This window comes from Mytilus galloprovincialis, chromosome 1 (assembly GCF_965363235.1).
Source record: "Mytilus galloprovincialis chromosome 1, xbMytGall1.hap1.1, whole genome shotgun sequence".
NCBI lineage: Eukaryota > Metazoa > Mollusca > Bivalvia > Mytilida > Mytilidae > Mytilus > Mytilus galloprovincialis.
This window is the reverse complement of record NC_134838.1, coordinates 65,374,788-65,400,474: the sequence shown is the minus strand read 5'-3', so window position 1 is coordinate 65,400,474 and position 25,687 is coordinate 65,374,788. Positions and strand designations below refer to the sequence as shown.

General features: G+C 30.0%; 1 protein-coding gene across 4 annotated transcripts in view; it reads right to left on the bottom strand.

The window, feature by feature from the left end:
* Positions 1-25,687, bottom strand: part of LOC143081712 (uncharacterized) — a 77,310-nt gene that overhangs the window by 30,216 nt on the left and 21,407 nt on the right. For all 4 annotated transcript variants that reach the window (XM_076257458.1, XM_076257453.1, XM_076257462.1 and 1 more), the window contains exons 2-8: positions 25,466-25,647; positions 24,507-24,624; positions 23,155-23,233; positions 12,586-12,675; positions 11,649-11,769; positions 10,674-10,748; positions 5,631-5,775 (exon numbers count right to left, since the gene is read on the bottom strand). In XM_076257458.1, coding sequence (XP_076113573.1) covers positions 5,631-5,775; positions 10,674-10,748; positions 11,649-11,769; positions 12,586-12,675; positions 23,155-23,233; positions 24,507-24,624; positions 25,466-25,639 — 802 coding nt within the window. In that variant the 5' untranslated portion in view covers positions 25,640-25,647. The remainder of the gene's footprint in view (positions 1-5,630; positions 5,776-10,673; positions 10,749-11,648; positions 11,770-12,585; positions 12,676-23,154; positions 23,234-24,506; positions 24,625-25,465; positions 25,648-25,687) is intronic.

Below are 25,687 nucleotides of genomic sequence, written 5' to 3'. Positions count from 1 at the left end.
ATCATTAATTATGTTTTATATTATATATTCTACCTGGACAATAATTTAATATATATCTAATTGATAATGGACATTTTATAATCAAAGTGACAATAATGCCTCAGGGCTTAATCCTTTATCCTAATCTTAAATTAGAGACATTGCTAAAAGAGTTGTTTTAATTATTTATCTTTCTTTATCTGGATAATAACTTGTTTATATTTGTCAACACATTATGTAATAATTGATCTTAGCTAATTGTTTAATTCTCATATATATATATTGTAAAATCATTGTAAAAGACATAAGTTTGGAAGTCACAGGCTTGGTGACAAGTTCCAGTCTTGGAAATAAATTATATACTAAGTGGAATTAATCTTCTGTGTATTACTGCTAGTTTATGGTGCATGGTTATTTAGGTTTAACATTTAGTTGTAACCGAATCCTCATATCAGTCCCCTAGTTTTAGACTGTGGATTTCTTGGTTACATATAACTGTCAGTACTTTTTTGACACTTTTATCATTTTTCACCATATATATATTTAAAGCAATAAAAAAAACATAAAAAGAAACTGATCTTTATCTTCATCTGTACATAATTCATTTTATGTCTATTTTTGTTTTGGACATTGTTTAATCTGTCTTTCTTATCCTTCTTAAATTTCTGAAACCTTTTGTCACCTTCCCTTCCCTTCCCCACCCTCTCCACGGGCCATGACAACCCTTTCTCATCATCTTTTCTTTTTTTCCATTGTCAATTGATATGAGTATTTAAATTTTTGAAAATTTACCAGAAGAATTACGGTACTGACTTTTTATCAATATTGACAATAAAACATATTAGGTATGTGTCAATAATCACAGGTAAAGTTTTACACACATGGAGGTGTTTCGATTACCCTGATTTTATTTGAACATGCTATGCACTGAATTTTAAATCGTAGTTACCACAAAATCTTTTCAAATTAGCCTTTTGAAACGGAAGAAAATTGTATAACAGTTTTATAAATAAATAAATATGAATCCTCTTTTTATTCATAGTTTGTGGATAAACCTTTACTGTAAACTAACCCATTTTATAATTTATTTATTTAATAATTTTATTATTGGAAAAAAAAGCCAGATTATTTAAAAGAATTGAAAATTATTTACACTACATGACAGAAGTGTTTGTTAGCTAGTGTTAGCAAGGCAAGTATTGACAATAAGATAACATCACCCAAAATATAGGCCTCTTATTCTTGAAGCGAAGTACTAAATAAAAAGTAGAAAAAAATCAAGAACATTCTCATGGGAGTTAGAATTAAAGATTTAAAAACCTTCTAATAAAATTGAAAATGGAAATGGGAAACGAGTCAAAGAGACTACAATCTGACCATAGAACAGATAACAGCTGAAGTCCAGCAATGGGTGATAGCCCGACAGTTCCATTTTAAACTTTCTTTGAATGAAAACATCTTTGTTTTCCCCAAGTTTTCACACATTTGGTCAGTATCCTCATTAATATTGTAACAGCATATATACTAGAGCATGTATAGAGAACAATGAAGCATAACAAGCCATTTATATCATGTGAAGATAAACCAAAAACTATTTTGTGTCCATAGGACACACTTAAGCTCATAAATTTACATGTTCATTGAACCTCAAGATCTGTGCCAAACCCCTAATTTGGTATATCTTTAAACAGATCACATCATAATGAACATAATTGCTAAACTAAAAGTAAATGACATGACCACAAATTTTTGGTTAACTACTGTTTTTTTTTTTTTTTTAACCTGATACGAGAGAGACAGATTAACAAACGAATAGACATACAGATGAAGACAAACAAATACGTTTTATTGAAAATTCAATTGTCTTGTTGGAATTTTCTAGTTGAAATCCTGTTCACCAATTAAGACATTTCAGATTTGCAATAAAGTTGATTCCACAATTACTTCTATTCAAATCGTAAAGACAGCTTTCAATTACAAGAAAAAACCTCTGCATTCAAAATAAATACCGCTTTATACAATTCTTTCTGCTCTGCATTTTTACTTAGTAATGGCTTTATACTAATTCAAATCTGTAGATATTTTAATCTGACAATCCATCAAATTTTGACAGGTTAATCTGCGGGACTTTTGCATATGTAAATGACTGTCAAAAATTCATCCGTAAATTTTCAATTAAATCTTTTAGTAATTCAACTACCTTGACTGATTTCTTAATTTTAAGTGATACAAAAAATATTTCATATTCATGAACGAGAAAACAGTCTGACCTGTATTTGATAACTTATTATTCCAAAATTAACATATGCAGAGATAGAAAAAAAAAACTTTTTAAAAAGATTCAGTACATATAGGTAATGAGGGAAAGAACAAAATGAAAATATATGGACAAAAATGATATTTCTCAAACATTCACAAATTAAAAACATTTTCTGGCCATTTATTTTAACACTCATCTGCCCCTTCAACCCCAAGCCCTTGCAGTCTTTAAAATTTCTCTCTTCACAATCCCTTATCTACATAAACCCTTATATGAGTAGAATCATATATCAACAAAGTTTTTTGAAATCATTTGTTTGGTGTTTGTCAAAATCATTAGTTAAAAGTTTGTTGAAATCATTAGTTGAAATTTGTAAAATCATTACTTTAACATTTGTCAAAATAATTAGTCTAAAGTTTGTCAAAATCATTAGTTAAAAGTTTGTCAAAATCATTAGTTAAAACTTTGTCAAAATGCTTAGAAAAAAATTGTCAAAAGGATTAGAAAAATTGTCAAAATCATTAGTTAAGTTTGTCAAAATCATAAGTTAAAAGTTTGATTTAAAAAAAAAAATCAATCCAAAATCATAAGTTAAAAGTTTGTCAAAATCATTATCAGTAAGTTTGTCAAAATCATAAGTTAAAAATTTTACGAAATCATTAGTTTAAACATTGTCAATATATTTATCCAAATATGTCTTATAACAATTTGATAATGAGTCATGATCACTCCCTGTTGCCATTATTTAAACGTGGGGCGAAAATCTTTTCATGTGATATCACCTGAATCGGGTAGATGCATTTTATAATTATCAAAACACACATGGTTTAGAATCATTAACATATTTAAACACATTTAAAATCTCATTCCACAAAATTGTAAATTAGTATTTGAATATCGGTTTCAAGGACAGAATCACTATAAAAATTAATAGCTTAATTATAAGAATTCATTTCTTGTTTACTTTTAATAGAATATTCAACATTTCAAATATAAATATATCGGTAAGTTCGAAGACCTGATGTAAACTTGCAGCCATGTATAATATTAACGTGACTTGGCAGGTTACAAGTTTTTTCTTACCAGGGTGTTAATTTTTTCAACTCGTTATTCAAAGACTTTCACTGCTTTTCTTGTAAAGACAAACTCTTTCCATGAGCATAGATGGGGTAATTCATTGCCTAATTATTTCTTAACTTTATAGGCCATTTTATATTTCTGAGCTATTCTTCATATTTCAGAACCCCATTATTCCTTATTCTCTAATTTTATTGCCTACTTGTTTCTTTTCTTTACGAACATTGTGACCTTTTTTCTCGAATCTGAAAACCCTATACAAACCCTCATACTGCCTAATGAGATGACATTTTACCCAAAATAACATCATTTCAAGTTGATTGGTCTATTTTCGTACATTTACTTTTAATTAATAACTTTTTAAACATACTTTTAGTACTAAGTGTTTACATTCTTTATGTTCAATGTTATTTTCATTAGTTGTCATTCCCAAAATTCTATTAGTATATATGTGATTATATTTGAGTTTAATACATTACTAGTCTTTTACTTTATTTGCAGTACGTACATTGACATACATGACATAGCACGACTCTTAAGATACAGACAAATTTACAACGAAATTAATTGACAATTCACTATATATTTATTTAAATACATATTGGAGCTTCCTTAACATTTTTTTCAAGATTCTTACTTGCTAACTAAAACATTTGTTATTGTTTAACACATATGTTAAAATAAAGTTGATAAACCTTTCAAAATTCAGGTGTAAATCAATTTAACATAATCATAAATTTAAAATATTTTAAGGTTGAACTCAATATGTATTTAACGTGACTTTGGTCAAAATAGACAATATAAACTACAAAACATTGCCGATTTATCTCTAGTTATTTGATTAACATCCTATTGTTTTATTGAACACTTGCCAAAATCAATGCATTGTATTCCAACCAAGGTGTTCATATCAGTGTTCAAAAATATTTCAAATTGATAACCTAAATTAGTTATATAAATATCCAGTTAAAGAACACTTCATTGTTAAAAGTACCATTCGTAAACTGAAATTGATCAGAAATTTTGTCATCGAGTAAATATGTACGAAAGAACAGGTCATTCTCCAATAATTCGCCTTGTCTAATTACAGCAATCCTATTGATATTTATTCAATTTGTTTAAAATACTTCAGCAATTTTTCAATTCTAATAGGGCAATCAAACACCCAATTCAGAAGTTATAGTTGTAAATTAAATATTTTTCTACAATCTCTATAAGTGTCACGGAACTCAGAAACCAATATAATTCTAAACCCATTCTCAAATATAAAATTCCCAACAATGATGTTGATTTGATTTGAATCAATCCATTTCGTCAAAGAACATTTAATGTGTAATTTTCTACGTTGGTCCTTTGAACAGCAGACATTTATCTTGTCCGCCTTCATTTCAGTGGTCAGACATAAAATTTTAAGCTTTCAAGTTTCTTGATTGTTTTGACATATCACTTCATTTACAAAAGAAGTGTTAAAAGCTTTCTCACCTGGTTGGGTCTTATTTATGATTTTGTACTTTAGCTCAAAAAGTTTTGGCTCGGGGCTACGAAATCACACATTAACGGGGATTTTAAATCTAAATTAAAGATAAGTGAATTGCCTTTGAAATGTGATTCAAAGTGTGTTTTCATAATGTTTTAGTTTCTGGTTTATGCCTTTTGATTTTCCCCTCTGATAGCAGTAAACCAAATATAAACAAAACACCAAGTCTTGTTTCTCTTTCCATTATTCCAGACTGAGAGATTATTCTCCCACTTACAAGAAATGTCTAGATTACACAAAAAGTAACCTTGGATGACCTTTAAATATAATATTTATGCAGGCTTTTTTCTTTCACTTTTTATGAGATTTAGTTAAAGAATTTGCACTCCAAAACAAATATTTGCACACCTGTACAACACCTTAGTTATTACATGTTTTATTAACATTGACATTGACATTAACATATATATATATATTTCAGAGCATTTTAAACCCAACTATGCAGTATGGGTTTTGTTCATTGCGGAAGGTCGTAAAGTGACCTATGGCTGTTAACTTCTATATCATTTGGTGTATGGTGGAGAGTTATCTCATTGGCAATTATACCACATATTCTTATTTATTATATAATATAGTTTTCTTACAATTTCAGAAAAGGTAAAATAACAATCTAGTGCTTATTAGATATAGGAAGATTTGGTAAGAGTGCCAATGAGACAACTCTCCATCCAAGTCACAATCTATAAAAGAAAACCATTATAGGTCAAAGTACAGTCTACAACACACAGTGTTGGCTCACACCGATCAGCAAGCTTATTAGCTAATAAGTTCACTTACCTATAGAGTCTGGAAGAGACTGTAGCTGATTGGTTGTCATATGTAGGTCAGCCAATGATGTGCAGCCTTCTATCTCTGTAGGCAAGGATTGAAGTTTATTCTTAGATGCATCAAGAAACATCAATTGCTTCAAATTCCCAAGAGTCTAAAGTAAAACAAAATAGATATATAAGATTACATAAAGTGAAAGTATCCAATTTTCTGCCAAATCATCAGTTTCTGTTTTACAGAACTTGTATCTTTCAACCATTATTTCACATCAGACAATTCAGATCAATTAATCGTTATAAAATACTTCAGATGGTCATAAGTTCATTTATTTTTTTAAATACATGCAAAAATAACGTGGAAGATTCTATATTAGGTATTTGCAATCCCATCAAGCCCATATTTTTGGATTTATATAAATGATCTTAATAAATGTGCAATGAAAAATTCATATCAATAGCATGTGATCAATCTGGATAATAAGCATGCCATTTTTAATTTGCATTGTGGGATGTCCTGATCAAGTATCACTATCTGAAATTGCAATGCACATTTTAATGATATTTAATGTAGACAGAAAATGATACTTTAATTACTCTTTTTACACTTGCTAAATCCTTTTCTGCATTGACATTCTATATATAACACTTAAAAAAATCAACTAGTATCCATTTTGCTTTAAAAACCTTAAATGTCATCAAACAGCAAGTGTGATATCTATAACAAGAAACCTAACACCATATTCTATCAATTTAATGCTATTTTTACACACGTTTAAAAATCAATTTTAAGGTCATTCTTTATTTCATACCAAAATTTAATGTTTGACTTTAAAAAAATAAAGGAAATAAAAAATTTATGAACTGGATAACGACCTTCTTTGATGTCTTTCATAAACTGTCAACAATAAAACCATGCATCTTTGTATTGCTTTTATTGCTTAATTCAACAAATCTTTACAGCCTCAGATTTTGCAATTTCTAATAAACATCAGTAAAATTAAATTATATATCTTTATTTTATACGGGTTCGTACATATCAGTGGGCCCTGGTGTAGACATTTTCCATTTAAAAACTAACAATAGTATATCAGATGTCTTCACACTGTGAATTAAAGTGTATTAAACAGTATCAATATCTAAATATTTCAATAACAAGAATGTGTCCACAGTACACGGATGCCCCACTCACACTATCATTTTCTATGTTTAAAGGACTGTGAAATTGGAATAAATTCTCTAATTTGGCATTAAAATTAGAATGATCTTATCAAAGGGAACATGTATACTAAGTTTCAAGTTGATTGGACTTCTACTTTATCAAAAACTACCTTGACCAAAAACTTTAACCTGAAATTTGCACTATCATTTTCTATGTTCAGTGAACCGTAAAATTGGGGTCAAAACTCTAATTTGGCATTTAAATTAGAAAGATCATATCATAGGGCACATGTATACTAAGTTTCAAGTTGATTGGACTTCAACTTCATCAAAAACTACCTTGACCAAAAACTTTAACCTGAAGCCAAAAACTTTAACCTGAAATTTGCACTATCATTTTCTATGTTCAGTGAACCGTAAAATTGGGGTCAAAACTCTAATTTGGCATTTAAATTAGAAAGATCATATCATAGGGCACATGTATACTAAGTTTCAAGTTGATTGGACTTCAACTTCATCAAAAACTACCTTGACCAAAAACTTTAACCTGAAATTTGCACTATCATTTTCTATGTTCAGTGAACCGTAAAATTGGGGTCAAAACTCTAATTTGGCATTTAAATTAGAAAGATCATATCATAGGGCACATGTATACTAAGTTTCAAGTTGATTGGACTTCAACTTCATCAAAAACTACCTTGACCAAAAACTTTAACCTGAAGCCAAAAACTTTAACCTGAAATTCGCACTATCATTTTCTATGTTCAGTGAACCGTAAAATTGGGGTCAAAACTCTAATTTGGCATTTAAATTAGAAAGATCATATCATAGGGCACATGTATACTAAGTTTCAAGTTGATTGGACTTCAACTTCATCAAAAACTACCTTGACCAAAAACTTTAACCTGAAGCCAAAAACTTTAACCTGAAATTTGCACTATCATTTTCTATCAGTGAACCGTAAAATTGGGGTCAAAACTCTAATTTGGCATTTAAATTAGAAAGATCATATCATAAGGAACATGTGTACTAAGTTTCAAGTTGATTGGACTTCAACTTCATCAAAAACTACCTCGACCAAAAACTTTAACCTGAAGCGGGACAGACGGACGAACGGACGAACGGACGAACGAACGGACGGACGAACGAACGGACGGACGAACGGACGCACAGACCAGAAAACATAATGCCCCTCTACTATCGTAGGTGGGGCATAAAAATATTTAATATCGCCAAAATGAAGCCTTTTTGACATACATAAATTTTTTGTTCATTTTGAATTTAAAATCTAACATAAATATACAAAATGTTTTCCCACAGTGATACAAAGTGTACAAATCAGTATCAATATCTTATTATTTCAATAAAATTCTTTTATTTCCCAAATAAATAATATTTGTTGCAATGTGTAACTATCTTGCAAGTTCAACTTAAGGACAGATGACTGAACATTTCCTGCCATTTTAACTTTCTCAATATATTCTTTTGAATGATTACAAGTGTTCCTTCTCAATTTCAGCACTTTTGGTTATATCATGGGTGCCAGTTTTTATTGGTGGTGAAGGGCAAAGTACTTGAGAAAAACCACAACATTTGATAGTAAAACTAGCAATCCTAGTCAATTAAGAAAGAAGTCTAGTCTTTGTGATGAGGTGATGTTAAACAAACATCAATCAATATTTACTGGAATGTTGTCTCACTCTGCTTGATAGATAATTTTTCTTCTTTGCTTAAAGTCCAGTAGCAAATTTTTAACACAGTCAGGATGGAAGTATGTTAGGATAGTAGAGTGCTTTTGAAAAACCACAAAAATCAAACTACTGTCATGAATCAATATGTGTAGGTATAATACATTTGTATACCTTCATTTCAATTTAAAATTTCTTTTAAGTGAATATCTTAACACTTTTTTTAAAGTATGAATCAAGAAAAATGATATAATCTTTATTGATGTGTGGTTATGAAATTGATTATTACACCTCTCAAAATATTCCCGGATATTAAAGAAAAAATATGTACACTATAAACTTACTTAAGAAGTAAATTTAAAGAAGAACATAAATTGATATTCCTTTAAAAAGTCCCTCCCCCCCATGCTTTGATAGTACCGTACTATTTGATTTTGACTATCATTTTGTACTCATTTAACTTTCACAAATGGACTTATACAAATCTATAAATCTATACACTTATCTGAGCATGGACAGACAAATAAAGGATTTATTAGCTGCAAATTTGTATATAAAATCTTTAAGCATTTTAAATAAAAAACAGCCACACCACAAAACTGTCAATTTGTTACAATAAGATAAATTTTATTTGGTTATAAAAAATCCTAAATAGGGTATAAATTCATAAAATGTAACAGGTTCTACGATCATTAAAATACCACTGTCTTTGACCTTACTAGTTATCAAATCTTAATGTTTTTCTACAGTCTTGATCACAGCAAATAATCTAAGCTATTTATCATAAAAACACTTAATTATTTCGTGAAATGAGGCAATTTTTCGTAGATTTTAACATAGTCAAATGCCTTATAAATCATAGATTGTTTATTGAAAGTACTACCACTCTCGATAACTGTAGATTTATTTTAGGATTAAACACATTTTTTCCAAAGTTCACACATTAAAAAATTTCTCACAAAATATGTTTAATTCTTTTAATTTGTAAACTATTCAAAAATTATTGAGATAAAATTGAAAATGGAAGAGGGGAGGTATCTATTAATGTGAAGAAGCTGACCGTGTGAGTATTGCAATAGTAAGAACTGTCATTCATAGTATATGATATGCCAGTTCTTATTATTACAATATTTTCTTTCTTGTTTTATTCACATTTATAAAAAAAAAATTAAAAAAAAATAATTTCAGAATTTACATTGCTTGTAACATGTGTAAAGGAAATGTGCAGAATGCTTGCCTGCTTTCTGATCATGCAAGACTTATATTTTTCTTTTTTGTTTGCACTTAAGTCTTTTATAAAATTGTAGGAAATTATTGTTCCTGGGGTACTGATTTTAACTTCAACCATAAAATTTAGCATCCAAGACAATACACATTTTGCATAGTGTCTAAATAAGTGCATTTTAAAATTCAAAATTTAAAATCCTTCAAACATGTCAAACCAATATCTTTTTGAAAACCCCGTTAATATTGATACCTGCACTGAAATGTACTTCCTCCATTTTTGAATGACGTTATATGAATTACATATCCAGCTTATTTCTATCAATACATTTAATCCCTTTATGATTTTCATATCTGTAACTTATAGATTATAACTATGTAAAACATACCAGGTTGTTCAGTTAAAGAATCATTCTTGTTGGTGCTGATCAAGTGAAAAAGTAAAATACCAAGATTACTTGTCAAAAGGGGGTGACAATAATCTGAATTACAACCTTGTCTTTCAATTTCTATTGAGGAAACAATAAGATATTTCAAAGAAAATCTCCAACAATCTCTTGTGGTATTAACTGTGTAAAATCCTCATAATGAATGAATTTATTGCTGTGAAAACTTGGCCAGCTAAATTACTTACTTTATAAAGTTGGAAAGGATCCGTGTTCATGCAGGTTCTTATGTGAAGACTGATTTTACAAACAAAATTAGAAATTTGTACAAACTTATGATTCAAATACCATATTCTTAAAGACTTCTACTATTTCCATAGAAGAATATATTGATTTGTACAGAACTATTCCACCTGTATAAGAATTCATATTCATGACAACCCTGATGACAACAGGAAACTGAATTTATCAATGAAAAAACTTTTTTTCCCAATCTTCAAGCTAACATGCAGCTGTAAAATCATCCTTAAACTCAAATTCAACTTGTATATACTGTTAGTAAGTAAGTAAAACCAATTTAATTATTCTTATACATACTGGTGTAATCTGTGTTATCTGATTATGGTCACACCATAGCTCTAAAAGATTGGTTAAATTTCCCAGTACATCAGGCTACAAAATAAAAAAAAAAGATTAAAGATTATATAATTCACTTATAAAAGTTCATTATTATCTGAATCTAAAAATCGATAAATGGTTGTGCTTTCTTTTCATAAGTGAGTTTTTGATGTTTACATAAGCAAATAATGTTTTGCATTTTAATCAATATTTACAGGAAATTGTCATCAGTTCAAATGTGTTATTCATTTTTTTTCACACATTTAAAATTGAGCTTTCAGAATTAGTAGATTTTTGTGTGTACTGTTTCTTGAATTTTCTAGGTTTTTTTTTGTTCTATTTGTTTTTTTTAACACATTTTCATCTTTATTTTAAGCAACATTCATAATGTGGATAATTATATAGAAAGAACATAAAAAGAGTGATGATGAGCGAGCTGATCTTATCTGTTTGAAAGCGCATTTCTACCAATTTACATCCCAATGGCAAGATCAGAGGAGGTAGACTAAATTTAAAGTCAAAGAAGGTCATATTGAATTCTGACATCAACAAATATTGTAGAACAACATTTCTAAAACATCCTCTCAATATATTTGGATCTGTTGGCAATTGAGGTTAACAGTTTACATGACGACATTTCTTACGAAAAACATAAAACCATCGAAAAAAAAATCTTTTGTTGGGGGGTTCATGTTGCTTATAGTCTTTAGTTTTTTTATGTTGTGTTTTGTGTACTGTTGATTGTATGTTGGTTTTTTTTTTCTTTTTCTTTTTCATCCAGTTTATCTTCAACTTATGAGTTTTAAAGTCCCTCTGGTATTTTTCTCCTCTCTTTTTCAACATTGAATCTATCAATCATCTTTAAACAAATAGTAGACTTCCGATTTTAACTACTATCTATTATAAGCATAATTAGACCAAAATAATGCTTAAGCATAGTTATTCAGTTCATACCAGTTCTGTGAATTCATTGTGACCAACATCCAATCTTTCTAACTCTGTAAGTCTGGAGAAAGATTTTGGTAATGTCTTCAAATGATTCTCTCTAAGTTCTAAAATCTTCAACTTGGATAATCTGTGAAAATAAGACATTGAAAAATTGAAGGAGAAATTTGAAATGAAGTAAATATAAATATTGTTCAAAAATTGTTTTTGTACATGTCCATTTAGATAAGTATTATATTGGAGGATAAAGTATGTTGAAACTATAAATAAAGGTACTATAAACAACTGTCATACAAGTGGGTGGTGCAGCTAGCTATAAAACCAGGTTTAACCAACCATTATCTTAGAAAAATGCCTGTACCAAAAATATGACAGTTTTTTTTGCATTCTATTAATTGATTGATAAAGTCTTACTTTAAATTTGTCAATTTTTATGGAGCTCTCTTTTCGAATTATTCTAATATCATCATGATTATGGAGTTTCTGTATTTTTGTAAATTACTTTTTTTTTTACAAATTCTTCAAGTTGTCATTGACACAAGAATTGTTTTCCAGATATGAAAGGATGTCTGTCTACTTGAACATACTTTATACTCCTGTAAACTGTAAAAACTAAAATTTTTGAATGACATGTCACATGCATATTCAATTATGTATTCTTTTTTGTTTCAAAAGATTTCATCTATAAATAATTACCAAAGAAACTGATCACTTTGAACTTACTACTTTATGATAAATTGTCCTTAAAAGCTTTTGTAAATACACGTACACAAATCCTGAAGCAACTTTTAAGAAGCTGTTATTTTCTTCAAAGTATTTCTTCAAAGTTAAGTCATTAAAACAAGTTAAGTACCTGCCGCTTTTGTAAATACACGTACACAAATCCTGCAGCAACTTTTAAGAAGCTGTTGTTTTCTTCAAAGTTAAGTCATTATAACAAGCTTACCTGCCAAAGTTTCCAGGGAGATAATCCAGAAAAGTGTCATTCAGGAAAAGTTGGGTCAAGTTCAGTAGCTGAGTAAAACCTTCTGGCAGTCTACAAAAAAAAAAGTTCAAAGACATTACAATACGAAATCAGTCAATTATCACAGTATATATATATATATAAGTCATTTTGTTGGGATTTTTTTTTTTATTGGAGTGAGATGTGAGTAAGTGGTACATAAGATAAGTTCTCACAAAAACTTTCTAAAAAGATAAACAGTAATGAAAGGTAGCACATTGAGTTTAGTGAAGTGAATGAAAGATTTTTGAGCAATGAATTAGTGCACAATATCCCTTCTTTTTCATTAAAACCTAGAGACAAACTACAGGGGAGGAGCGAAAGGGATGTGGTCTCCTTTAATTATGGAGTTACATATATGGTTAATGCAGACTTTCAAAAAGTCTTGACCCCTACTTTTGCCTTGTTGCTCCCCTCCCTTTTCAAAATCTGATAATTGCATCTGAAACCAACCAATTTATACTGATGAATTAATAATAAACAACAGATGAACAGTATTGTCTATTTACAACATGTAGAATATGGTTCTGTCATGCATAGAACCAAAAATTTATATTATGTACAATCAGGAAACAAATAGCGATAGCCTGTATATAAACCATTAAACAATTAAACAAAGAAAAGTTATATGCATTCTAAATTCAAATTTGATGACTTATTTTCAAAAAGATTCTATTGAATGCATTTTCGATTTTTACCAAAATTCAAATTCTAAATAAGAACTGCAGACACTTTGAGTTTCAAAAAATATTTGATCTATCATGCAGGATATTAAAAATCAGGAACTTTTCCCTACTTTTTTGTATTTCAACTATGGCTGATTTTGATCTGCAAGGTTCATTTGATAACATTGTCGAAAAAATATTTCTCACTCATGAACAAATAGAGCGAATTGTCACTTTACAAGAAGACCAGAGTTCTACACAATTTACCAAATGCAAAATGAATGAAAATTGTAAATTTTAATATATGAAAATACTGGAAACATAAAAATGTGCATGTCAAGAATGACAAAAAAAAATCTTTCAAGAGTTACGTAATAAAAGATCTCTTGTTGTTTCTCAACAAGTAGATTGAACTAAATTTTGTTCAACTTCAATCGTGTATACACTCGACTACTGGTAATGGACTCTTTCATGTTTTCTGTACAAAAAAAATAAAATGATTTTATACTGTTTACTTTTCATTTTAAGATCTGTGTGACACAAAGTTCAACTTTTCAATCCGTTTTCAAAGTAAAACAGGATTTATAAATAATAACAAATCCATTTTGATGGGCTGTCAAACCATTTTATACAAATTTCAACGAGACCATTAAAATATAAAGTCCTTAAATAGTGCTCATTTCTATACACTTATAGAAATAGCTATAAACAAGAATGTGTCCACAGTACACGGATGCCCCACTCACACTATCATTTTCTATGTTTAAAGGACTGTGAAATTGGAATAAATTCTCTAATTTGGCATTAAAATTAGAATGATCTTATCAAAGGGAACATGTATACTAAGTTTCAAGTTGATTGGACTTCTACTTTATCAAAAACTACCTTGACCAAAAACTTTAACCTGAAATTTGCACTATCATTTTCTATGTTCAGTGAACCGTAAAATTGGGGTCAAAACTCTAATTTGGCATTTAAATTAGAAAGATCATATCATAGGGCACATGTATACTAAGTTTCAAGTTGATTGGACTTCAACTTCATCAAAAACTACCTTGACCAAAAACTTTAACCTGAAGCCAAAAACTTTAACCTGAAATTTGCACTATCATTTTCTATGTTCAGTGAACCGTAAAATTGGGGTCAAAACTCTAATTTGGCATTTAAATTAGAAAGATCATATCATAGGGCACATGTATACTAAGTTTCAAGTTGATTGGACTTCAACTTCATCAAAAACTACCTTGACCAAAAACTTTAACCTGAAATTTGCACTATCATTTTCTATGTTCAGTGAACCGTAAAATTGGGGTCAAAACTCTAATTTGGCATTTAAATTAGAAAGATCATATCATAGGGCACATGTATACTAAGTTTCAAGTTGATTGGACTTCAACTTCATCAAAAACTACCTTGACCAAAAACTTTAACCTGAAGCCAAAAACTTTAACCTGAAATTCGCACTATCATTTTCTATGTTCAGTGAACCGTAAAATTGGGGTCAAAACTCTAATTTGGCATTTAAATTAGAAAGATCATATCATAGGGCACATGTATACTAAGTTTCAAGTTGATTGGACTTCAACTTCATCAAAAACTACCTTGACCAAAAACTTTAACCTGAAGCCAAAAACTTTAACCTGAAATTTGCACTATCATTTTCTATCAGTGAACCGTAAAATTGGGGTCAAAACTCTAATTTGGCATTTAAATTAGAAAGATCATATCATAAGGAACATGTGTACTAAGTTTCAAGTTGATTGGACTTCAACTTCATCAAAAACTACCTCGACCAAAAACTTTAACCTGAAGCGGGACAGACGGACGAACGGACGAACGGACGAACGAACGGACGGACGAACGAACGGACGGACGAACGGACGCACAGACCAGAAAACATAATGCCCCTCTACTATCGTAGGTGGGGCATAAAAAATATTCTTGCCTTTAGCAATTTTTTTTTTAAACAAATTTAATACAAATGACATGTTATAGACTAAATATATTGATTGAAATGTAAAACTGTGCAGTCTGAAATCCATCGAAAAGATTAAATCTTTTACATTGAAGCTGCACTACATTTTAAATACGGAAAATAAAAACTTGGCATACAAACTAAAATTTGTCCTTGACGATTTCAAATCATTTAAAACTTATTCTTGTTTAACACAGTGATTTTCAATTACACATAACACTTTCTTGTATAACGTTCCAAGTTCAAAGGATATCTCGTTTTAACGCTTCATGATCACTGGTATTGTTAGACCTATAAACCAAAAGAAAACCTAATACCCTAATCATTAAAGAATCTTTAAGGTTTCGCTAATTTCATTAACCCCCTGTTGACAATTTAAATAACAACACGTCAAATATTTAACGGAGGTGTCGGCTAGCTTGCTTTTGTATAAGAAAAGAAAAACAGAGAGTCAAAATAAAGTGTAGATGACTTGTCAGAGATAGAGCTGCTTCAATAAACCAATTCATATCCATCGAAGCGGAAAAATATTAATTTTTATAACATATTAATTATAATAAGTTCAAGCTCTTTCAAGGTTTGTTTTACAAATTTCCTATGTAATGCCGTAACTAAATTACTTAAATTTATGGAACATGACTATAGGAAACCATTGACGAACTCATACTTTCACGAATAAATCATTTCCGCATCATAATTTGTCCGTATTTTTTCATTACTTTTACATTAAGATATCTCCTGTAGAGAGAAGATTAATGGAGTGTCAATTTTTATTGACTTACTATTTTTTTCAAGTAAAGGAAGTTATTTGATTTTTGTTTACAACTCAATTATCCAAATACCTGACCTTTCTTTAAACACCATGCCTAACTAATGCACATGAATAAAAAACACATAACCCATACTATTAAATCTCAATCAATTTCAGTACCTTCAAAATTTAGGTTTGTCTGAACTTAAAAAAATATTCATTGATATATAGTACATGTACCAGGACTTATTCATATGCAATGCCCAATATAATATCTTTTTCGATTCAAAAAAGGGGCATTACCATCTATGGCACATGGTTTGTATTTTTTATCTTAATTTGTACTCTCTTTACTGGTATAAGAGGGTGGTAAGGGGGGGGGGGGTGGGTGGGTGCTAGCACGAAAAAACCGTGAAATAAGACATAATTTCACGTTGAACTTGAAATATTTTCTGTAATGAACGTTGCACGAAAAATAAATACTTTTATGTGAACATATTTATGATATAATTGGTTTACAGCTTTTAAAAAAGTTTTTCTTGACGATCTCTGCCAAGTGTTTGAATTTTTTTGAAAAAAACCGAGCACGCAAAATAAGACTTTGAAAATCATGATGCACATAAAATTAAATAAGCAGAACACGTTGAACGAGGCATCCGTCTTGCACGACTGAACGTCAAATAAAAAAGTAAAAACATGTTGAACGTGAAATAAAAAACGGCGATCACGTTACACGAAAATAACCCTTTACCACCCTCGTATAACATTCCGCCAAAGAATCATTGTATAGAACTTGAATATTATACTGTGGTTTTATTCAATATTATGGTTACCAATTTTTGTTGGTACATGAACATAAGAACAAGCATGTGTCCACATTGCACGCCCACTCACACTAGGTTCAGTAGACTGTTAAACTAGGGTAAAATTTGGCTTTATTCAGTTAGCAATTATTAATCATTATTTTATTCTGAAAACTACCATATGACATTGTACAATGTAGACATGCCTTGCAACCTTCGAATGTCAAATCTAAAAGAATCCCCAAGCTATGACTACAGGTAGATGTTACTTCATCAGAAGACGAAAATCAAGCAAGGTGACTCCATTTATTTAAGAAAATAAGAACATTTATCAACATAAGCTTAGAGATTATACCATACTGCCATATATGGTTAAATTCAGTAGTTCATTCCCATTTGGTTGTAATATAACCCTTACAAGATGTTGTATAATCGCCAATGACACAACTTTTCACCAGAGACCAAATGACATAGAAGTTAGCAAGCAAACATCACCATACGGCCTTGAATGGCAGTGACACTCAAAGGTTTCGTGTTTGTGCAATACACTCATAGTGACCAGCAAAATTGATATGGAACAGGGCAAAAATGTAGACCTGTGAGTCCACATGGCTGACGTCCAAAGATATTTATCAGGAAGACAAGAAACATGAGACAACACTTGGAAATCATGATACAGTTAAACTTGTACCGTTTTGTGTCTCAATATATGAACTTTCATTTCACCTGAAATAAATCATAATTTCTAAATTGACACAAATCCAAACTTTTGACAGCTAAATTCGGGTGAGAGAGCGGCTTTGCAGGGTGTCTGAGATAATAAAGAAAGAAGATTTATGTAGTTTACTGAAGGATAGATTGATCGAACATCTATCATTTAAAATTGGTAATACAAGCACATTCTATTCAGGTTAAAATTCAATTTCCTCCCAAAACAAAAGATGTCCGCTTTCTAAGGTATTTCACAATGAAATATCAACACAGGTAAAAACTTGCAATAGATAATTATATCCTTGTTAATATTACAATTTGGTTGTAACAGAAAACTTTAAATGCACCTCAAGACTACTTATCAAAGCTTTTATTTATTTTACTTCAATATTTAATTTCACCTTAAATTTTCTAGAAAATCCTTTCAAGTTTGGTTTTGATAACCTTAGTTTATTTTTCTGTATTTGTATGCAATTATATTATTAGTTATTTAAAAAGCTTGATGACAGTGAGAGTATCTTGGATACGTCAAATGTCGTTTATCCAAGATCTGGGTACATTTTGAAAACTTCATACAAAAGATTGATACTAGTGAGAATTTTAGGGGTTATACATTGATGTAACAGCAACCCAGCAATATAAAACCAGAAGAGACATGTACAGTCTTATAGGTAAAAACAATTGATTGAGGAATTTTAAAACAGAGAAGAGAATAGGGTTCTTTATTTCTGTCATAGTTCTCTTAATTTTCACTTGTTTGGCTTAGCACTCTTTATTCCTTAGGGACCACATCAAAAGTTCAATGAAGGATAAAAAACTTAATTCACATAGTTTTTTCACTGACCCCCACACCCCCCTCTTAACTTAATTTGGGAAAAATTGATTGACCAATAGGGATATATGTAAAATCTATTTTAGATTAACAAAACTTGCAGCAAATGTTGACCCCGCCACCCCCAAACTATTTGATTTAAGTTTTTTATCCTACATCGACCTTTTGATGTCGTCCCTTATGCATGTTATATTCTAGCAACTTAATATTTCTTTTTTTTGCCAAATTTTCTCTATTCTCTAATTTTTGTGTGCCAATAAATATACATATTTTTCCATTATTCTCTTTTCTAACCCCTTCATGACTCGCCACACAAACTCATTTAAGTTGATGGACAGTTGATATTAAAAGACGAAAGAAAATGTATGACTAACTGACTAAGTCCATGACTTGTAAGGTATAAAGAATCAAATCAGACAAGCAGGGGTGGATCCAGCCATTTTAAAAAGGGGGGGTTCCTAACCCAGGACAAAGGGGGGGTTCCAACTATATGTCCCCATTCAAATGCATTGATCGTCCAAAAAAAAACCCCGGAACCCCCCTCTGGATCCGCGCCTGACAAGTTTGTGCTTCTCATTTTTTGATAGTTTGTTTTTGATAATTCTATGTTTGACACAGCTTTCTAGTAAACAAAATTTCAGTGAAGTAAAGATAATACTACTATTATTGAAACATAACTAATGAAATGGAGTGGAAAATGTCCCCGTAAATTACCTATTAAAGTCTCTTTATCCATTTAAAATAAACAGTTAGAGTTAAATTCTCTTCAATTTACCAAGTTAAATAAGTTTTTAAAGTTCCCATTGTCCAAATCTGTCAGTCTCTATATAATGCCCTACTATATTATAAACTAAAGAGATGTAAGCTTCTAACCGGGGACAAAAAGACGTAGAATATCGTGTCAATATTTACATAAAAAGAACAATTTCATTACACTGGTCATTTCTATGTGTCAGGATTCCAAAGTAAAAGAATGTTGTTTATTTTTTGTGGGGATTTTAATGAGTTATACCCAATGTCAATATTGTTCAATAGGTTCTCAACCTCAACAAGTAAGAAAGGATTTCAAGTGAAATCCCAAATTAGATACACCGACCTAAATAAGTACCAATCTTTGTACTGTTATACTTGAAAAAAATAATTCTTTCTTTTTTGAATATCTTTAAATTTTTCACACAGTCTTGAAAATTGTCTCAAACCTGTGATATTTAAGTGACTGACATCTTATGTTACCTCAATAATCCAGTTAGGGTTCAATATAAAATTTATAAAGAGCTAGCCATTCTGGCATCAATTGAAATTCAGATCTTTATGTTTTGTGTTTTTACCCAGAACTCAGTTTGATGAACAATATTACCATATGATTATTTAAAACATGTTAAGCACTTGTTAATTAAACATTTGACATGTTTGGTATAGAAACTTATGACTTCCAAAATCTTAACAATCCCTCTAAGATGTCTTTCCAAATTTTAAGTTGTTGGTTTGCTGTCTCATCAATGTAAGAAGATTTGGTGCCAATGAGACAACTCTCCATCCAAGTGAAGGTGACACATTTCCTTTATTTATTTCTATGTTACATATTCTACATATAATCCAGTCTCCTTTCATTTTGTGACTATGTATAATATAATTTTGTTTACTGTGGATTCATTATTATTCGTTGGATACCATTTTTCGTGGTTTTCATGGGTACAGATGAACCACGAAATTAAATGTTCAACAAATACAAAATTTCCATAGGCTTTGTATACAGAGATTGTCAAAATCATGAAATCAAATATCCATGAATATGCAAGTTTTCAGTAATCCACGAAAATTGATACCCACGAAAATAAATGAATCCACAGTTATGATCATTTGATTCCTGCCACTGCTTTAAATAACTATTAAACAATTAATGATCAACATTATTGAATATTTAAATACGTAATTGCAATTTATGAAGCGTTATATAATTACTTTCATAAATAATTTGTAATTATATCATATGAACTAAAGTTTGTGAATTAGGGAACCACATATAGACACATACAAAACCAATATATTGACATCCAAACTTTCTTTCCATTAAATGAAAATAAGTAGCTCATACATAAATGTAATAATTTACCTTTTATTATTAAAAAAACTTTAAAAAAAAAATTGTTTTACAAACTTTCATACACTACATGAATGTTGCAGGCTTTGTTATAGGCAAACATTATTACCCTATCTGGAACCATGACATTTCAAAAAAGAATCCTTACACAGAGGCAAGGTTAAATGTAGTTTTGTTGTTGAAATTTATTCCTCTGTACATTTTCAATTCAGAAATTTACAATTGATTGATTGTCAAGTGTTTAATATCACTTTCAGCACAATTGACTATATCATGACTCCTTAATTTTATTAGTGGAGGACCAAAAGTAAGCAGACAGAACCACATTCTTTGTCAAGGGGAACTGAAAATCCTTGACAAAAAAGATTGGAGTTAAATACACCTTCTATCTTTTAAAGAAATCTTTCACAGGTACATGCCATTTGACAACAAGAAAAATCAAAAAGTTAACATATCCATTAGCACATGGCTTCAAATTATCATGTTATATCATTTAAGTAAATTCATTCACAAAAAATCGTTAATCTTTTATCTTAAATAGGAATATGACATCTATGAAATGCGAAGTCATGTTAGAAACCTCAATTTGCAAATCATTCTATTAAGCTTATAAACCTTATTACATAAGACAGGATAGTGATAATTTGCATATTCAGAGACTAGAAAATTGTGCATTATGTTAAACCGCTTTAAAATGATAAAATGGCTAACAAAAGATACCAAATGTATAAATCTAAAAGAGTGGAAATTTTATACTTCGCTATCGTATTCTACCTATAAATCATAAATAATAAACGTGAAAGATTTCTTTTTGTAAGGTATTTTGTATTTTACGCAACTTGATAATTCTTGGGTAATAAATAATTCAGACATGTTTCTCCGCTTTAAGGTCTTTACAAAAGGAACGAGTTTACAAGTCAGCTGGTATTATAACCCTGGGTTTATGTCGAATAATTAATTGCAAAGATAATGAAAGACCGAATTACTGCACATTTATTTGTGATTGAATAGACCAATAAAATTTTCCGTGCATGCAAATTAATTGTAGAACACAAGGCCATTCAGAAAACTCATTTACACTTTAATGGAACATAATGTTATTTATACTAGTACTCTTAAGTTTAATGTACATCAGAGAATTAATTGAAAAGATTCAGTACACTACCTATGGAAAGTTTTATAAAAATGTTTGTACGCAAAATGAATAAACTTATGAATATGTATCAGTCTGATGTAGGCTGTTTAAATATTTTGACTTTTGTTACCTAACCCTACCTAGTTTTCACTTTTAAATTCAATATTTTGATTCAGATTAAGGTAGAATTCTATTATATTTTCTGTTTACATTTTGGATCGAATAACAACTTTTCTTTGTGTACAATAACTGTAACACATAAACTTGTCCTTCAAAATTTGATACATGTACAGCATTAAGAAATGAAAAACATAGGCTCCAACTTTCTCAAAGGGGGTGGGGAAGGGGTCTAAATGTACAAATTTAGGTACAGATGTCCAGCTGGTGTTTTAAAAAAAATCCCATATTCATATATTGATTTACGAGAATCCATGATCATTCATATATGTCATAGCAAAATCACAACTCATTTGAATATATTTTCAAGCTATCATGACATCATATTTAGACATTAACCACATGGGAGATCATTCATACTATTATAGGTAAATAGATCCATACAGTTTTTACAGACATCTGAGCAATAGATGAAAATTTATGACCCATACCAGCAGCACGTCTGTGTATAACTTTATATAGGAAAAGACCCCCTGTGCACTTTCTTCCTATTTTATAGAAAAATTCTGTTTTAAACATCCTGACAGTTTATATACGTCGCTCAGTTTTCTCATTTTTTACCGAAAAACAGACTGAAATTTCAAACTGTACACCTACATAAATTAAAAAAATATCTAGACACAGACTATAAAAATTTATTTGATTTGACATATTTTTCAAAGTAATTAATCAATAATAGAGAATTTTTAATATTACTGCAAACTTTGCATAGTAAATAGAAAGTGAAATTTAACTAGTCTTTTCATTAGATCTATCTGATGACACAGCTGTCAACTAACTATACATATCTGGTGACCTAACTGTCAACTAACTATACAAATCTGCTGACCTAACTGTCAACTAACTATACATATCTGCTGACCTAACTGTCAACTAACTATACAAATCTGTTGACCTAACTGTCAACTAACTATACAAATCTGCTGACCTAACTGTCAACTAACTATACAAATCTGCTGACCTAACTGTCAACTAACTAAACAAATCTGCTGACCTAACTGTCAACTAACTATACAAATCTGCTGACCTAACTGTCAACTAACTATACAAATCTGTTGACCTAACTGTCAACTAACTATACAAATCTGCTGACCTGTCAACTAACTATACAAGTCTGCTGACCTAACTGTCAACTAACTATACAAATCTGTTGACCTAACTGTCAACTAACTATACAAATCTGCTGACCTAACTGTCAACTAACTATACAATAAGGATAGCTGCCTATACATGATAATAACAGCCTCACTATGAAACAATGGAAACAAAATGAGAAGACTAACACCTTAGCCTAAGGTATCACTGTTAACTAAAGTAAACTATCTTCAGAAAAGATAAATATTTTGTTTGTGAAACACTTACTTTCCGAGGGGGTTAACACTGGCATCCACATTTCTGAGGTATTTACAACATTTGATATTCTCTGGCATATCAATAATTCCTGTAAAATATAATAGCATATTATGTATTATGGACAAAATGACATTGAATTATAATTTCTTTCAATTATTTGTGTTGCTAATTCTTCATTTTTCTATGTTGTGTTTTGTGTACTATTATTTGTCTTTGTCTTTTTCATCCATGGCTTTTTCAGTTTATTTCGATTTATGAGTTTGAATGTCCCTCTGCTATCTTTCGCCCTTCTTTCCCCCTAAATGTACATAGGGCTTTTTAGAGCTGGCTATGCAGTATTGGTTGCACTCATTGTTGAAGGCCACACCATGACCTATAGTTGTTTAACTTATATATATCATTTGGGGGAGAGATGTATCATTTATATACAGTAAGTAAATATTTTTGACTACTGTATGGTCAGCAGCTCAGTAAAGTTCCCCAAAAGCAAAAAAAAACATATTGCAATTATACATGTTATAACAAGCATAACAAGTATTAGGACATCCCAAATTATATAATTGGCTGAGAATTTTGAGAAAGATATAGAATTAACAGAAAAATTAGACAGCAATCATTTATTTACAAAATACAAAGGTTAACAGAACCAAATGTACTAATCTCTTATAAGTGCATAATGTGTTTTCCTAATCTTTGAAGCAAACACTTTTAGTAAATCCACATAAATAACATAACAGACCACTTAATCTTTATATTTTTTGCTTTGATCAGAATGTGAACCACTAAAATAGACCCTTTCAACTTATAAACAGACCAACAGAATTTATATTACAATATATTTTCCGGTTTGATGTTATCTTTTGATGGGACCTTCCAACAGAGATTTAAGATCAACTTAATCCAAAATATGTAAAATGTGGGTGTAAAAGTATGACAAATTGTATCAAATATAACGTTGAATTTTGTTATTTAGTGGTTGCTGTTTGTTGCTGTATATCATATTTGGTTTTTTTTGTATTTTTTTATACATAAATCAGCTTGTTAGTTAACTGTTTTCTGATTTGAACTGTTTTACATTTTTCGTTGTAGTGCCTTTTATAGTTTTCTATGCTTTGTGGGTTTTGCTCATTGTTGAAAACCTATTGTTATTAACTTCTACATAATTTGGTTTGAGATAGAAAGTAGCCTCAATGGCAATCATACCACATCTTATTACCATATTTCTATATCAGTCACTGAGTGAGTCTTAAACACCTATAACCTATAACAGCTCATGCCCAACTACAAATATGCCTCAATTTTCATGCATGGACCTTTATTTTCTTATAATTTTTTTGATCACATGACTTTCTTTTACCTACCATTTTTACTAAGGTCAAGTTCTTCAAGGTTAACAAGACTGGCAATGGCAGGAGGTATCTTTGTAATCTCATTATCACTGATGCTTAACTTTCTAATCCCATGACAATAAAATAGTTCCTGTAAATATTCAGATTTAAATTCAATTTAAGCAGATTCTTCCATTTTAAATATATAAAAGTCTACAATAAATAATCCTTAAATTTGCTGCATTTCAAAACATTTCATTTCTTTTTATGAAAGGGAAATTTTCTGAGATTCAAAGTCGATAGAACTTGCTCCAATTGTGAAAATTTCAAAACAAGGTTTCTATAAACTAAAAACCCAACTTATGTAACTTGAAAATCAATAGGATATCATATCTTTATTCAAAAAATTCAATTGGTGACACAGATTAATATCACTGTAATAAAATTAAGTCCTTAGAAAATCAATGAAAAAAGGTGATTGCAGCGTACAAATTGTAAAAACTCTGATATTCTACTTCATTCATGACATTGTACCTGTATGAAATTCTTTTAAAATATATATTATTATTTCAGGGTTCAAAATCGATTCTAGACATGCTAGAGGTAAAAGGTCAAGGACTTTTTTAATTTATAAATCAAAAGACCTCTTTTACAGGTGTGTTAAAAAAATACTCTCATATGTGAAACTTGTGGAAGGTCAGGGACATTTGGATTCCACATATAAAAGGTTCATCTATAAAATTAGAAGGTCAAGGACTGCAGAACTCAAGTTATCTGAACCCCACAAAAGCATACATTCCCCAAAATTTCAACAGTATCCACTGTGAAAAATCACCAACAAGAGTCATTTTCATCTGAGTGTCCTGCACAAAACCTAACATGTTATGTGTTTGTTTCCACTAATTTTTATATTCATGACATGATGTAAACAAACGTGTTCTATTGATTATCAATACACATTGAATCAGTAATTCAAAGGCAGTCAGACTTACCCTTGGAAGATCTCGTATCTGATTGGAATCTAAATATAGATCTTCTAAGGTTCGCTCAACATTAAAAACTTCTGCAGGGACATCAGTTAAACTAAAGTGACGATAATCTAATTCTCTGATATCTTCCTCAATTTGAGGCTTTAGGCATGGACACTTTTTTACGAAACCTGCCATTTTCCTTCCTGAAAAAATAAATTTCAAACTTATATATAAACTGATGTA